Here is a 17,060-nt window from a genome sequence, read left to right on the forward strand (position 1 = left end):
GCCTGTATAGATCAGGGCATTAGGAAGGTGCGTGTATGAACCATGGTTCTGTGATAAACAATACGTATACCTGATGTGTGGTGTGGTCAATTGCAAAGCACACTTAAGCATGTGCACAAATGAGCGTGCAGTGTAGTGTCTTTTTAGTGAGAGGCTGTGAGTGGCATCTGTATGTGGTTGATGTTGTTAGATGTGCAGGTTTGATGAGTTTATTTGTAAGGATACAAATCCTTGGCGTAGAAACAGGCACAACATGGTAGCTTGGGATTTGGTCTATAAGCTTAATGCTCACCCGGGGACTTCTTGTCGCCATAGCTTTTTTCTTCCTGGAGAACAGCTTGGAAATGATGATATAGCATTTTCTTCAGCGCAGCCCAATATCATGGAATCTTTCTTTTCATATGGCAAAAAATCCACCTTAAAAAACAGGTGCCCTTTCAAATGGACACAGTGCCGACACGGATGATTTCAAGGAGCTGTGGTTACAATAAAAATATTCTAGAGTTTTGAACACGTACAGGTGCTGCACACGTTGCACTTTTCAAATGCCCTGTAAATAAGTTATATAATGTGTTTCCATGAAGCTTGAAAAAGGCCCCTCAACTGAGAGTAACACAAGCCAGCGTTCAGCATGTGCGCACTTTTAATCCGTATACATGCACCAAGACAGATAGTATGGTTGCTAGAAGTCTTCGGCGGAGTACCAAGCAGCACTTTTTTGGCTTCTCAATTGCACTAATATGACCCTATGCACACTCTTCATACTTGGGTTGTGGGGTTTTCTCAGTTCCAGCAGCATTCCTCTGGAGTAAACCGTCCCTCCACCTTCGAGTCCAACCAAACCTTTCTATAATTCTGGCACTTGTTAAAGCCGTAGTTGCATCCAATCTGCCCCTCCCCCCCTTAGTACAATGGGGCCAAGTTACTTATTGGTTAACGTGATTTGTATAAATAATAAAATACAACAATGGAAAAGAAGCAGAGCAAGATGTAATAGTACTCACCTCTAAACATTATGGATCACATCAAAATCCAATGCTAAAAGTTTATTTTGAAGAGGGGGGCATGGCTTGAATACCAAACATAGCAGACAAGTAGTGAAGTAGCTCCCCAGCCCAGGATGATCTAGATTCATCCACCAAAGCAGGAGGTGCTTCTTGGCAGAGGATTGATGCTCCGACTCGCTGGGCTCCTTTGGTCTCCTGGGTGACACCTGGAAATTGATGCAGGATGATAGCTAGCCTGCAGAGCTCAGGCAGGTGAAACACAGCCTTGAGGTGCAGCAACCCCGCCTGGACCTAGATTGGCACATGGCAGCTGCCGCTTCTCTGGCCCCAATCTACTGCTTCCCCCTGCTCAATCGAGGAGCGGCCGACCTGTGGGACAAAACTACTTATTGCCAATACCCACGGCCCACAGTTGGGATTAGGCCTCGGGACACAGGTTCTTCAAGGGCACAGTCGGCCCGCCGCATTGGCGTATTAGTGCATCGAGGGCCTAGAAGTGTGTGGGCACCTGGCCAACTCTGGGGACTTTGGCAAACTGCAATGGGCCGCCTGTGTGGAATAGGTGAGGCTACTGCTGCCTGGGGGAGTTCCCGCTCCTTGATTGGAGGCCAAGTGGCGAAGACCGCCTCAAAGAGCTGGTGCATTGGTATAGTGTGCGGATGTCCTCCTCTGCCAGGCCTAGGAGCCAGGCTGCTGGCTTGCTGACTCTGGATCTAACATTCACATCTGGCCATTCCTTACTTTGGGTGTGCCGTGAAGCTGAGTTCATCACTTTTGTGCTTGCTTTGGGGGCTGCCCTCGAACTGGACTCTGTTGGGCACCAAAACTGCTCGTGCCCCAATAGGCCTGCTGTGTATCAGCTATAGGTGAGGTGGGTCTCTGGCACCGCCGGCCTTGCTGGCCCCTCGCAAGCGATTCCACCCTCCAAATGGTGACAAGTTGGATCAAGACTCTTGGGGGCTTATGGGTAAACAGAGGCAACCACGCAGGCATCACAGAGGACCCTGTCCTGGACCCAAGGACCTGGACTCATCTCTCCTGTCCCATGGTGGCGAAGAGCCTCTCATCGAGATGGCTTCTGATCTGGCATCCTCCCCGGGATGGCTGCGGCTGCATCGAAGCCGGCCTCCGCTAAACTGGACTAGATACTGGCTGCCATTGCCGAGTCTCTGGTTGCGTTTGAGGCCAAATTTGACAACTTTACCAATGATCTGGCAATCATTCGCAAAAACCAACACAAGATGTCTGAAAAGATCACCACCAATAACCAAGCCTTGGAGGAGCTGCGGCCGGATGTTTAGAAACAGACAAGGAATGTCAAGGAGAGGGCGTGCATTGCTGAACATAAGTTGAAGGATGCCGAGGGCCACTCGCGCCGCAGTAACATTTGTCTTATTGGACCCCCGGAGTCTGGGGAGGGTGCGGACCCAATACTGCTTCTGGAATGTTGGATAAAGCAGGATGTTGCCCCCACTACGCCTTCTCCTTATTTTGTCATTGAGCATGCATACAGAATTCCCGCTCGGTGCCCCCTTCAAGGGGCACTCCCTAGGCCTATGGTGGTGAAGCTCTTGAATTATCGGGACCAGGACACCGTGCTGACGGCGGCTCGGGATAAAGGTATTGTGTGGTACAAGAATGCCAAAGTGATGTTTTTCCCAGACTATACATGGCGTCAGAGGGCTTTCTTCGTTCAGGTCAAACAGGGGCAGCGTGAGGTGGCCTCAGTTGCTCTCCTTTTCCCTGCTAAGCTGCGGGTATCAGATGATCAACATCCCCCTTCTCTTCACAGCTGGAGGAGACCTGGGACTGGGTGGAGTCTTTCACCAGGCACTCTCATGGCTGCTCGCCCTTTCCTCCCTCCTCATTCAACCTGGATTCAAGTTACTGGCACTGTTCACCTGCAGCACCAAAAGCAACCAAGAGAGGGACATCCACTCCTGCCCAATGCCAGCAGGAGCAGCACAGTGCTGTTGCAGCAGGGGCATCCCTTCCAGGGCTTTCATTAACATCACACCTACTCACATTTGACTCTGCAGCCTCTGGGGACAAACTATCTGGCGGCTCTGGCTCTGATGACCCCCCACCCGGTCATCACAGCTTTGTCTATTGTGGACCTGGTGTGGACTCAAGCTCTGTGATGCCTCAGCTGTATCGGTGCTGCAGTGGCCTTCCTTCTTTAACTTACAGCCGGTTGTACGGCTGACTTTGTATTTGTACTCCGTGTTATGCTCCTTGTTGAACTGTTGATCTGTGGACCTGGTGTGGACTCCGTCTCTGTGATGCCTCAGCTGTATCGGTGCTGCAGTGGCCTTCCTTCTTTAACTTACAGCCGGTTGTACGGCTGACTTTGTATTTGTACTCCGTGTTATGCTCCTTGTTGAACTGTTGATCTGGGATCTCCGACCTCCTACAGTTTTCTGCTTTGCCTTTGTCCGCATCCCTGTACCTACTCAGACAGCCTCTGCTGTCGGAGTTTTGATGGTTCTTGTGCTTTTCTCCCTCCTTTGCCCCCTGTTAGGGCGCTTTTGTTTTTCTTTCCTTTGTTTGGGTGGTTTCTCGTTTTTGGATGGTTGCAGAGTTGGCTGTCCTATGGGTGCCTTTTGCACCCATTCAGTGTTTAGTTGGTGCCCTTCTGATCATTTACATTTCTGCCAGTTAGGTTCTCCCTATCCCTTGCATGTGGTGGCTGTATCCTGGCAGGTGCCACCATTTCTCTATTTTTTATCACGGTATGGCAGTTAACACATAGCTTCCTCACTTGGAACGTCTGGGAAATGAACTCTGTGCATACGCTCCATGCTGCCTTGGTCCGCTGGGGAGGGTCCATGTCGCACTTTTACAGGAGACGCATTTATTGGATACAGTAGTGGCTAAACTGCAATCTAAATGGTGCAGTCAGGTGATTGGTACGGGTTACTCGGCCTATTCCCAGGGAGTGGCACTCTGTATCACGGAGGGGATACCCTTCAGGGTGGACAGGACATACGTGGCCGCAGACGGCCGCTTCCTATTAGCTGGAGGGGCCATTAATGGATGCCCGTTGAACATCGGGGTGGTTTACATGCCTCACTCGGGCCATTTGTCTTTTTGGTCCTTGGTTACTTCTGCTATGGCTGATTGGCCGGTTGTGCCTTGGGTCATTGAGGCAGCAGTGGTGTAGAACGATCCTAAAAGTCATAAAGGACTGTATTAGAATCTCCATCAATCTACCATGCTGTTGAATGCTGTTCCATTTTCATAGCTAGTTAACCCATTGAACCCTCGCTGATGCTTGGTGCGTTATATACCCAACTTTTTCTGCTACGCAGCAGTTGCATTCCCACCCAGATTGTTTTTGCAGCGTCTATTCACACAGTGGTGCCCACCATTGGTTACCTTCCCCAGCTGTTCTCAGACCCTATTTCCATGGTCATGGAGTTGTCTTGGGGGGCCTTCATCCCCGATTCCTATTTGGCAGCGTCTGATCATGATGTTGGAGGACGCGGTCATCCATTAGATGCTGCTCAAGCACATTGACTCTTTCTTCAGCATATGTGGTCTGCTTCCTCACTGTTGGTGGAACGGGAAGCATTTATAGTCATTACTAGAGGGATTGGCATTAAAACGATGGTCAGAGTGTGCAGGGTTCAGGCGAGGGAGGTTTCAGAAGCAGAGACTGCCCTGGAGGGGTGAAGCGAGCAGTGGTGGTTAACATGGGGGCATTAGATGCCCTTAAGGAGGCACGTGCCGATCACTATGATAAACTCAAACTGCTCCGCTGTCATGACCATGCTGTGTATGTTGTGAGAATGCATAACAAGGGCAACAAATCCGATTGCATATTGGCATGGTTGGCCTTGCCCCGTTGCTGTGACCCCAACCAGCTACTTATCGGCCTTCAATCCAGGGAGGTTGCGCACACCCAATATTATATTAATGGTGCTTTCCATCATTACTATGAATCACTTTATGTGCCACCGCCTCTGGTTCCCTGATGACTTTCATGCCTTTTCTGAGATTCCATTGATTTGTATTTTGCCAGAAGCTCGGCCAGCCTTGCATGAGCCCCTTACAAGCCAAGAGATTGGTTCTTGCTTGAGAAACCTTGCTGTTGCCAGGTGCCGGACTCCGACAGCTTGCCTGCCCAATTTTATATTCATTTTGGTCCGACGCTGGCACCCAGGTTGCAATTGTTGTTTCACACGTTATGATACTGGTTCTCTTCCCCCATCACTTAATGCCATATAATTACCACCTTTTTGAAGTGTCATAAGAACCCAATGGAACTTGGCTCCTACTGGTCACTTTCCTTCCTCAATACAGATTATAAGATACTTACCAAGACTCTTGCCATTAGGTTACTACCATTGTTACCTGATCTCGTACACAAGGACCAGGCAGGCATTGTTCTCAGCCGTAACTCCTTGCATAATCTTCGTAGTTTGTGGCATGTCAAGGGGGAGTCTGCCTCTTCCTTCCCCTATGCGGAATGACTTGCTTTGGACTTGGAGAAGGCTTTCGACTCTCTTCATGGTACTGTATGCACGATGTGTTGCAACATTGTGGTATAAGACCACAGTGGACTCGGTGGATACACTTCCTCTAAGCTGCACCGACTGCTTGAGTTAAGGCAGGTCGACGTATCCCTGTGGTATGGCTGGTCCACAGGTGCACCAAACAGGGCTGCCCGTTGTTTCCTCTGTTATTTGCCCTGGATATGGACCTGTTTGCAGGATGTATGCACCGGTGCAGAGCTGGGTGGGATATCTCGGTACATGGCCGGACATACACAATCTCATTGTCTGCAGATGATTTACGATTGTTTGTCCGGGATGTCTCTATGGACCTGTACTCCATCGCTCAGTCACTTTCAGATTCTTCCGACATTTCCGGAGTTCAAGTTAAATGGGCTAAATCCTGATTTTTCTCGCTTCAGTCCTCTGGCCCTCATCTTTTGCTGCCTCTCCTTGACTCCGATTGTCACTCAAGACTACAACATTTTGCTATCTGGGCACTCAAGATTTATCATTGCTGGCAGATCTTCTAGATAGTAACTTGGGTAAAGCCACTCATGCTCTCCAGTCCCAGATGTCTTTCTGGGAATCTCTGCCATGATTGGGAGGGTGGCTTTAGCAAAAATGGTGGTTCTCCCTCGACTCCTGTAATATTTTCTACCTACCTCTTTTTATACCCAGCTCTTTTTTTCAGCAACTTGATACTTGGTGACTCTGCTCTGGTGTACGGGTTCCCACCATGTTGCGCTTGTTACGTTGAGGATGCCTGTGGAGGCAGGAGGTCCTTCTCTTCTGGATTTTGAATGTTATAACATCGCAGCTCCGTTGCAATGGGTGGCCCGAAGCGTGGCAGGCTTCTCCCTTCATGAAACAGGGCTGACGGGGATTGGTTTCTGGAACGACCTGCTGCCTTATGCAGGCGATCCTTCCATGTGCAGTACCGTTCCAACCACAGTCCTGTTTGGGTGGCTACAGCATGTCTGGCTAGGGTGGGTAAGCTGACGATGGGACACACCCCTTTCGCCCCTTTGGTAGATCTCCGGACCGCTACGGGCCTGTTATGGATAGGACAGCTCCTTGCTTGGCATACAGTGGGCATTTCCACAGTGGATGATCTCTTCCAGAATGGGGAGCTGCAGACCTTCCCTACCTTAGCGGCTGAGTATAGCCTCCCCTAGACAATTCTTTATGTATGAATGTATTAGACAATCCTTACGTTAGTTGTTCCGCATCCGGGATGTGATGCAGTCTATGCACAAAGTTTTCCAAATCCTCCACATGGTGGGTTTATGGGGAAAACTCATTAGATGGCTGTACAGAGCCTTTCTGCAGCAGGGGGACCAGTCAAGCACAGTGCTCTGGCCAGACTGGGAGGGAGATCTCACCTATGCCCTGCGAGACTCAGACTACCAAAAGGTACTTGAATACTGGTGCAATGTCCTGAGTGGCCCAGTTTCGATATATTCAGTCTAATGCCCATAACAGGGCTTATCTCATCCAGAATTGATAGGATTTTCCTAAATGCGACCCAGGTCTGCCCTGGCCGTGCACTGCTCAGAGCTGATCTCCTTCATGTCATGGACTTGCCCCTCCCTGCAGTAGTACTGGGCTCAGGTCATACAAATTCTGTTGACCACTATGGGACTTGCCCTCCTGGACTACCCAGCGGGTTTACTTCTTGGCCTTTTCTTGTGTCCTTCCCTGGAACGGCCTGCTACTAAAATCTTGGACTTAGCCCTCATCTTGGCCAAGCGGGCAGTCACTTTGTGGTGGAATCATCCAACCTCCCCCTCTTTTGCTACTTGATCCCAGGCGTTGCTCATGTGGGACCGTGAGGAGAGTGCACTGTTGCACAGGGAGGAGCGGGCAGGTTTATGGAAATATCTTATCTCGCAGACTGGGGCATGCCCCTTGAGGTAATTAAAACCATTATCAAAAACAACTCCCTTCTGCCTTGAGGGTTCTCTGTTGTTGTTTATAGAACGTGCTGCATTATATTTGCACGTGAACGGATCTCATTGTGTTGGTGCCTCCCGGACTGGGCATCGGCATGGTCGTAGCGCAGGTTTCCCCGCAGTATATGGGGCGTGCTCTGGGGGGAGCTTCCTTTTTCTTCCTGTTCATTTCCAGAAGGCGGTTTTATGGATATGGGATGAAGTTTGAGGGCTTCCTTTTCCTTCCTGTTCATTTCCAGGAGGCGGTTTTATGGATATGGGATGAAGTTCGAGGGCACTGGGTGGGTGGAGGGATTGCGGGTAGGTGGGGGTGTTCTGGTTAGTGTGTTGTTTCTTTATACCTAAAAAGTATGGGTGCATACTCATTGCCCGCACTGGCCAAGGACTGGCCTGTTACATGCACTGTATCCTATTTTTTGGTTCTTACTGTAATACTTTGTTAACTGTTTTGCACATGCCACATGCGCCTGTACGCCAATAAAAATTTGTTTTAATTTAAAAAATAAAAAAAATCTTTTGAAACAGTAAATGAGATCCACGCAGTGCCTACAATTTGCCTGATCTGGGGCCAAACCATTGGTAGCAAAGCACTACACAAATGCAGATAACCTGGATTTTGGGTCTGCGCAGTGCCTTATTCACAACAGGAAAGCTGAGACTGGATGCATAAACTCACACAATTTCACATGGTTGTCCGAAACTGGGGTTCTTTGAAACAGGAATTTCCAAATTCTTAAATCTAGAAGTGGTCCCACATAATGTGAAAGTGTGTGGGGATCATTTTACTGGCTACAGACTCTGCATTATTATTTTTGGGCGTTGAAGCTGGTTCCAGAAGCCCTCTCTAGTTTGTAGAATGTACTGGGTTTACTGTGCTGCAATCTCTTTGACTGTACAAATGGCCGCGTACTGAAGTTCCCTGCTGGGCCCATGTTGACACTATGTGAAAACGTTTTAATGTAACAAAACATTTTTTATTACTGTACTCTAGCATGCATGCATGATGGATTAATTTAGTCTGATAAAATGTTTTATTTTGTTAACAAACAAAACACGTGAAGGATAGCTCAGCTTCCCAGTACAACTGGGCGGAGTCAACGTCCTCTGCTCCGATAGGAATAATAACATATAACACTGCTTAGTACCAGCTGCCGGACCTCCCTCACTCCATGTGAGAGAAGAGAGGTAATGTAATGGTGCCAGGGACACTCACTGGTCATTGCTCAGCGATAGCACCAAGGGGAATGGGGCCGCGACAGCCATTCTGGAAAGCCGTCGATGCCTCATGAAAGAAAATGTCCAGACGTAGACGGATCAGGTGTGGACGGCAACACTGGCCTCGTAGGTCTACCTGGAGTCTCACTTATTCCCAGGTCACTAGTCTCATACACTTCACAGTACTCTCATGCATCCCCTATCACAGCCACTTGCACTTAAATGGAGTTTCGCTCACTATCACTGGCCTCACATGCGCAAGTTGAGTCTTACTCAAGCCCCATGGCTAGACTTAGACACATTAATGGAGTCGCATTCCCTGATCACCCATTCTCTAAGTGGCACTTTGCTGTGCCCCCAAACACATCGGACTCCTCCATCACCATCAATGCCGGGGCGCCCCTCCAAATGCATGGAATCCTTGAGCTCCATTAGCTTCTTTCTGGATGGAATAAAGGGCATGCCTCACCTCCCCCCCCCCCCCTTGCCTATAGGTCATCATAATTTAATTCACAGTAAGCAGCAAGGAAATAGTTTTTGTGAATCAAATCCCTTCCGTCATCTAGTGTTTGGGCTTGGAAAAGCATCTTGTGTTTCTTAATCAGAGTTTAGATATTAAACATAGGAAGTGTCAGTATCACCCTTAATGGCTTGGGCTGTCTATAGTGACCCACAATGTATCCACCTTCTACAGGTTGTATCTTCCCTAACAGTTTGTTATATGTGAGTTGTACATTTGAGAACACATGATAATTTGCTGCGGAGGAAGGAGGACATCCGGTAAAATTAGAATGGTCTTGCGCTGCAAAAATACTGTTACAGGTAAGTAACTTTTCGCTTTTGCTGTGTGAGCCTATATTAGATTAGCATATAGTGTATGTGTTACAAAGCAGTGTTCCCAACTTTTACCAGTGGATGTGAAGAGCTACTAAGAGCAAACAAATTATTTAAGATTCTAGCCCTTTGGCACGCATGAGCAACTCCACAGTAGTTCACAATACTGAATGTGCTTACTAGCTTCTATGTTACCACCCGATAGATGTCTGCTGAAGAAACATTACCAAGGAAAGGTAGGAGGCTGCTTTGTTCCTTTTGGAATATGCTCTCTGCCTAATTTACAAAGCATTGTACTCTGACGAGTAACATACGTGAATGCACTGCACGAACCAACTCCAGCTGTGCCTCTTATGACAGATTTCATTGGCGTTTATGGGGCATGTAACCGAAGTACCTCGTCAGACCTTCTTAGGAGTTTTGTCGCGATATACATAACAGCATGTATGACATCCAACCTACATAAAGCTCTTTGTATCACTGGTTCTGAGTCCATAAACAAAAGAAGGTAACTCAACGGTCTGATTAATGTGGAAAAGAGATACAACTTTAGCAATAAACTCTGGATGAGGATGCAACACTATTTGATCTGAGAGGTTTCATTAGGAGGGCCAACACTATTTTCAAATTCTACGTTGCCGGTATATAGGGAAACCATTTCCACTTAGCCACATGAATCAATTATTTTTTAGTTTTACCGCTTCAGGTATCAAGCTGTCGAATTCATTGACCCTGGGATCTGGATGTCTAACTGCCTTGGTGTATGGTGTGAAGATCGAATAGAGATTGCAGCTTATTATGCGGAACAGCAGACATTTTTATCAGGTGTGAATACCACAGTTGTCTTCCACATATTTGGTGCTTAGAGCATTAGGGTCATGATAGCCTATGAGGTTTTCTTGACTACCTGTTTGATTGGTGAACCTATTGGGTAGGATGCATAAGCAAAGGTTCCAAATCAACTGATCCACAGAAGATTGCCACAAGATCCATATTGTGGGCACCTGGAGACATAGTCTGGATTTTTGTTAGGGTCTGCAATGAACAGTTTTATGAGAGGTTGACCCAATTGTGTGAAAACGATTTGCAACATATAGGCCCTAATTAAGTTGGCCAGTGTTTTATGAATGATGCCCAAACCCCTGTTTGCTCAGGGTCTGGTTTCCTGTTTGGGTGGTATTTACCACGCCCAGTAATTACCTGGTGCTTTAAATACCTCCCCTTCTTTAAACTGCAGCAGGCCAAACCTGCTGGAATTTAAGAGAGGAAAACAGTACAGTGTGTATCTTAACAAGTGGCCTTTGGTACGTTGTTCCCCAAAACTCGAAATGGGTGTTATTTATCACACCCAATAAATTCCAGACCCCAAGGCACCTATAACTCCGACCATCTCACAATCAGGCTCATAGAGATCTAGTTTCTAGCGAGGAGTGTTTCTGGCACATTGACTGTGATTCCCTGACACATACTGAGCTACGAAGTGTTTGTTCTTTCGAGAGCAGTGTCGAATGGTCCCTTTGCTAGGACATGGGTATTGGCTTCATTCTTACCTGGTTATTAAACTGTGGCTGTGGGGATATACAGTTTGTACTTGTACTCCTTGTGTGCCAATGTAGTGGACTGAGGTACAGGGTCAACTTTAATAACCCATTATTTTTGGGTGTGATGCAGTACACTTTGCGTCCAGTCTTGTTTGTGGGCACTTCTATGGTTCCTCAATGTAACAAGAGTGGTTTATGAGCTTACTGTTTGTTGGTTTGTGGTGGCTTGTGGTTTTTGGGCTTTCAGATGAACTCAAAAGAATAATCCTATCTCACCACCTGCATAACCCTATCGTCTGTGGGTATATTTCACCATCAGTGACAAAGAATGTGAGACTTCGTCAATGGCAGTGGTAAAATGGAGGGAGTAAAATTATGCTAGTAGCTAGAGGACCAGAGACTCTATAACTCTGACGTTTTCTGTAGCCCGCGCCACAAAATGACTCACGTGGTGCCATGGGGTGCTGTTGCCATGATGTGGAAGGCTGTTGGTTGTATTCTGACTGCAACATCCACTGATAGCATTGGTTGCCCTATGGCTGCCTTTTGGTCGGTGCCTCCCCTGCCCATCTGTAAAAGGACGAGTGTTGCTTGAGCTGTCACATAGCTTTTGAAGTCTGTATCTTTTTTAATGCTTTCTAAGGTACCATCATCCGTGATGAAGAGGCGCTCATCATCAAACAGCATAGTGATGATGTAACTCTGCACATGGAGGAAATCATGAGATGTGAAGCTAGGAATGATGAGACAAATCCTATAGAAAGCGTTATACTGTCCACCGAATTTAGAGACGTGTACAGGAAGGTGTATGAACTAGGCTTGCCCTCCTGAGTTACTGCAGTCACATGTTTCTTGTTCTCTAATGGAACATGCAACAAATATCAAAGTGATGGAAGGAATACCTAAAATAAATCTCAACCACCAGCATTTATTAGGGACCACGTTCCTGGTAGTAAATGCTGCATGAACTCCTCAATTTTTGCCAACGCTGTAGAATCTGCAATAAAAGTTGCATAGCTGCAGTGGATTCTGCCTTTGCTACTGGTTCCAATCTTTACTTTCTAAGTCTTGATGTTGTCCACCCGTGGGAGTACAAATTCTTTGCTGCAGCCACTGTATGTGAATCTAGAACCATATGTGACTGAATATAGCTAGGGTTTTGGGTGCTGAGAAACTTTCTCTCAGTTCTTGGTGCGACTGACTTTGAAGGGAGCCAATGTATAAAAGGCTTCTGAGCCCTGCACAAGCCATTAGTGCAATACCATCAAAAACAGGCATTGTGTTGTGATGGAGTCAATTTATCGATACAAAAAATATTATCTTCTGCTGACCTAACCCCCATATGTTTGTGGTGATTCAAAACTGCCTGGTACCTACCATTCTACATCTGATGGGAGGTCTGTGAAGGATAGAACCATAATCTCCGTTTGCTAATCTTAAATTCTTTCTTGCTTGTCCTCGGATATCCCATTGCATTTTTATTTGACCTTCTCTGGGACTGGAGATTATTGTGGAGTGACTACATCCTCCTCAGCAGCATGAATATCTTTGTGGTTCTTGGACTAGATTGGGGTGTTTGCCCTCAATAGAGTCTGAATCCTCTCTTAGGGGGGATTACGAGTCTGGCAGACCATGGACTGCCAGACTCGCGGGGGCGTTGAGGTCTCCCGACCGCCCTATTACCACAGGGTAGTCGGACAGCCATTGCCCCGCCGCAGCCGCCAGAGAACCGCCTTTCCCTGGCGGTGCTGCAGCGGTCAGGATGCCGCAATATGCTTAGCGGGACCACTGCAGCCCGCCATGCATATTACGAGTTTGCTCTCTGCCACGGTTTTCATAGCGGTTCCTCCCCCTTGTGCCTCTGCGCCCTGGGATGCATGCAGGGAGGCACAACATGTGCCCCCCCTGTATGCAAGCACCCCAGTTACTGCACAGCATGAACGTATCAGTCCATGCTGTGCAGGAACTGTTTTTGGTGTTCCCATTGCGATGCTCATTTTCAGGGCGCCGATGTGGGAATGTAAAAAAAAACAACAACAAAAACAGCCCGCTAGATATGAGAATTACTCGTAATCTGGCGGGAGGCCTGTCCACGGGTTTGGCGGGGCAGACCCGGCCCCGCACCACCAAACTCGTAATCAGGCCCTTAGTCCTATATGAATCAATTTTCTTTACATAACATAAGGAGCTTAAGCTTCCTCAAAATATTTCTTGTATTTAAGCACAAAGGTTTTTTGACACTGAAAGATTTCAACATCTTTTTGGCATTAGTCACATTTAGTGAACACTGATGACTTGTTGGTGTTGAAATTAGTGGGGGTTGAAGTTGATCACTTTTTGAAAAAGGACTCTCTCTGTCACCTTTTTGATATCATGAGTCTATATATTTTTTTTCTTTTGGCAGAAGCCACAGATTCCTGTGCATGAATTGAAACTGCTTGCTACAATTGTGGCCACAGGGTTTCCACCGATTTTTGCTATGTATTTTACTTGCTTCAATAGCCCTTCTTTTAGGGGGTTTGCTCCATTAGGTGTTTTTCATAAAGTGAGAATCATTTTGAGAGCAGACCTGTTTGTGCTACAAACTGGGACTCCTGGTGGTGTCTCATCATCTCATTCCGCTATTCGTTGGCTCAGTGTTGATTCAGCCTCTTCAAGGTCACATGTTTTGTTGGCAGTGCACAAACCCATTCCCTGCGGTGCAGGTACTGGAAAGTGTGCACCCTTGAACCCAGGTCCTGCAGGGGACAAGTGGATATATGGACCTTAATTAGGACACTGTAAACGCTAGTATAAAATACATTTTTGGACAACATATCATTAGATGGTGTTACAGCTTGCATTTTGAGCAGACGTGTCTCGCTTTTAAAAAATAGTAAATTCTTTCTGAGGTGATGCGTCTCAATTTGTTGAACTCCCATGTTGACATCAGAAGGCGTTTTATCTTTAAATGTAGTTTACCAATTGTCACAGAGATACTGTGGCTTACGCTTCCACGAGGTCCTATTAGAGTCCGCACACTGTAAGAATCCATCATAACTTTTGCCTTCAATGCACCATCTCTTCACCTTTTTCAAGTGTGCAGTGAAACAGCATGCTTTGCAGAGAGCACTTTCACAGGTGTTCGGTCAGAGAAGGTCGTAGTAGGAGTTAGGTACTGAAAAGGGATCTTTGTTTCGTTCCTTATGAATTCTATTGCCCATTTTTGGGCATGTGTTGCTAACAAAAACATTTTGACCACAACAGGACTACTGAGGGAACAGACCCCTCGTGTCCAATTTTTGTTTTTACCTTTACAGTAGGAACACTAATAAATAGGTTTGTTGTTTAACTTCTGTAACTGTATTGTGTTTTTTTGCAGGTCCATAGTTGAACCATTTTCCCATAAATCCTGGAAGCAATTTCAAAAATATCTCTATCAAGACTTCCTATATATTGGAACTCGTTGAGACAAGAATTTTTTGGTCCAGCCAACGAGGTGTAAAAACCGGATGATGAAGCATGGCACACAGGTGGGTGAGGGTTTTGCGTCCTTAAAATAGTAACCCAAAGACTTCTCAATCTCTTTGTGCAACGTCATACATTGTGATGTTGAGTATCTTAGTTAGAGGAGTATGTATGGCAGATTATCTATTATAAAATCCCTCTCATTTCATCCTCGCGGATTTTTACCCGGTTCCAACACTACCATAAAAAATACCTGCTGTTTTTTGTGACGTGTGTTATAATTGGAAAAACAATCAGAAGACAAAAATCTTGGCACAAAAATACTAAGATTACAACTTTGGGGGGAAAAAGCTTCTGGAAAGGGGTAGAATTTGAAAGCGTAGGCAAATAAAGTTAAAGCTAGGCAATAGTTTAAAAAATGTATGGAGGTCTCATTTGTAAATTAAGTTATGTTTTACAAATATATACATAAAAAAAAAAATGGAGAAGCATAAAAGTAGTAAATCGTAAAAGGATAAATTATGCAAGTCGTATGGGCGTGTGACCCCATACAATACGTAAATACAATACTTAAGAATTGACGTATTAATTGTAGATGCAGCAACACTGTCATCTACCTTTCAAAAAAGAGGAAAATCCGAGAATATAAAATGGAATGAAAGTAATAGCCGAGATAGAGGAAACATGAATCGTAAACACAGGACTGTGACGTTAATCTCACCAAAATGAGTAAATCGGAATTAATTTAAGAGTGATAGTGCCCCCAAGTTGCCACATGAAACCATGATTTTCTTTTCAGGTTTTTAAAGTTCATGGTTGTGAAGCAGAGCACAAATTACGTGGAGTGCGAATCTCCCCGCAGACATTGATTCTGAAACTTCTGGACTATCCATAACCAGCCAGGAAGACCCTTAGAGAAACAAGAGCAAATTGTTGGACCTATTGCCTACAACTTGTTTACACCACCAACCAATATTAAGGTTCAGAAGATTTGCACAGTCCAGCGGCAGTGTTTTTTTTTCCCTTTTTCTTCGGTGTCGGGCTAACCCCCAGTTCACTGGAGCGTTTTGTGTGTTTCAACTTCAGTAGTCTACAAGCTTCTGAACTTAATGGCAGAAGATACAACCTGAAGATGGTGGCTATGTTACCAGGCAGTGTATGCTTCCCGTCTGCGTCAGGAGTCGTATTCACTCTGACAATAGTGATAAAATAACCTTCCAAAAACTTGATTTATAAACAGAGGATGCTTTTCTGAGCACAGCCACAATGTGTAAATGTGTAAATCTAGCCTAGGTTCATGCCTCAAAATAGCTCATTCAGACTCTGCACATTATAACCTTGTAAACCTGGGCTACTTCGCGATACTCCCTTTAAATCGAAGGAAGGTCAGCAATGAATTACCTCTCCACCCCTGGACAAATCAATGAGTCTGCAATGCATGATGAAGGCACATGTGAAGTGCTAGTGGTAAGGCGGTTCCTCCGCCTCGTTAGTGGTAAAGGCTGGCATGGACTCCCAAAATATTAAAGCCGCCTACAGCAGCTGGTGAGACTGCCATTGCCAACGCTTATTGTCAGCCCTGTGGTTGGGTCTGTTCACCGTAGGGTGGGTGCAACTTCCTCACATTACAGCTGTGGTGGCAGCCAGGGGCATGCACCTTTTCTATTCCGACACTCACCCCAACACTAGGAGGGCAGTGCACCAGAGGCAAGGGATACAGGTGTTCTTCTCCCTTCCCACAAGTGTGGCTGAGGTCAGTGCAAGTGCCTGTTCCGGTCCATTACACCAACAACAAGGATGTGACAGCAATCTCGGGTCCACAGCTCTCCTGCTCCCTCACACTTGCACCACAGGTGTGGTGGCAGTCAGGGGCACAGTGGATCCACACTCGTAGTCCATGTCCACCAGAGTTTGCATGTGTGTGCTCAGACTGCTCAAGGAGGTACCCGTCCCCGTCTGTCGATCTCGCAGACTCTGGAGGTAGCTCTAGAGGAAGAAGAAAGGAGAATGAAGCACTTTAAAAAGAGGTGCAGTTTAACAAACTGTGACTTAAAACAAGGTATCTCCTATAAAGCAGCCCTTCAACTCCTTCCTTTCATGTTTACTTTGGCTAGCTCACTGTTCATCACTGCCCTGTGTCTCCTTTCCTCTGTCTTTTCTGAAGAAACCCAATCAGCACCCTACAGTTTTTAGGTCTTGCCTACATACAGCTTTTATATATCTGTTTGCAAAAGACCTCTTGTAGACCATATCAAAAACTTACAGCCTGTTCATTGCTTACTATTTTTGGCTTTGTCACTCATTTGCTTGCATCTTATTTGAAGGCTTTCCTTCCTCCTCTTGGGCTTGTCTCTCACTGGAGAACAGCCTCTTTACCCTCCTTTTGATTTGATGACTTCTATCCTTCCACTGCTCATATTCATGGAGCTACTTTTTTGTGTTTCTTTAAGCACTCAACGACCATGCATGTCTTCTTGCTGTTCCCAAACTCAAATAATCTCCCCAAATGCTCCATGTTGCTTCTTCCTCCCCACAACCCCAGCTAGCCTGTCATTTCCCCGGCCC

At 46.3% G+C, this 17,060-nt stretch overlaps 1 protein-coding gene across 2 annotated transcripts in view; it reads right to left on the reverse strand.

Moving 5' to 3' along the window:
- Positions 1 to 8,410: 8,410 nt before the first annotated feature.
- LOC146833254 (transmembrane protein 198-like) overlaps positions 8,411 to 17,060 on the reverse strand; it is a 109,677-nt gene continuing 101,027 nt past the window's right edge. For both annotated transcript variants that reach the window (XM_085600910.1, XM_085600909.1), the window contains exon 5: positions 8,411 to 16,481. In XM_085600910.1, coding sequence (XP_085457036.1) covers positions 16,332 to 16,481 — 150 coding nt within the window. In that variant the 3' untranslated portion in view covers positions 8,411 to 16,331. The remainder of the gene's footprint in view (positions 16,482 to 17,060) is intronic.

This window comes from Triturus cristatus, chromosome 4_2 (genome assembly GCF_964204655.1).
Source record: "Triturus cristatus chromosome 4_2, aTriCri1.1, whole genome shotgun sequence".
Taxonomy (NCBI): Eukaryota; Metazoa; Chordata; class Amphibia; order Caudata; family Salamandridae; genus Triturus; species Triturus cristatus.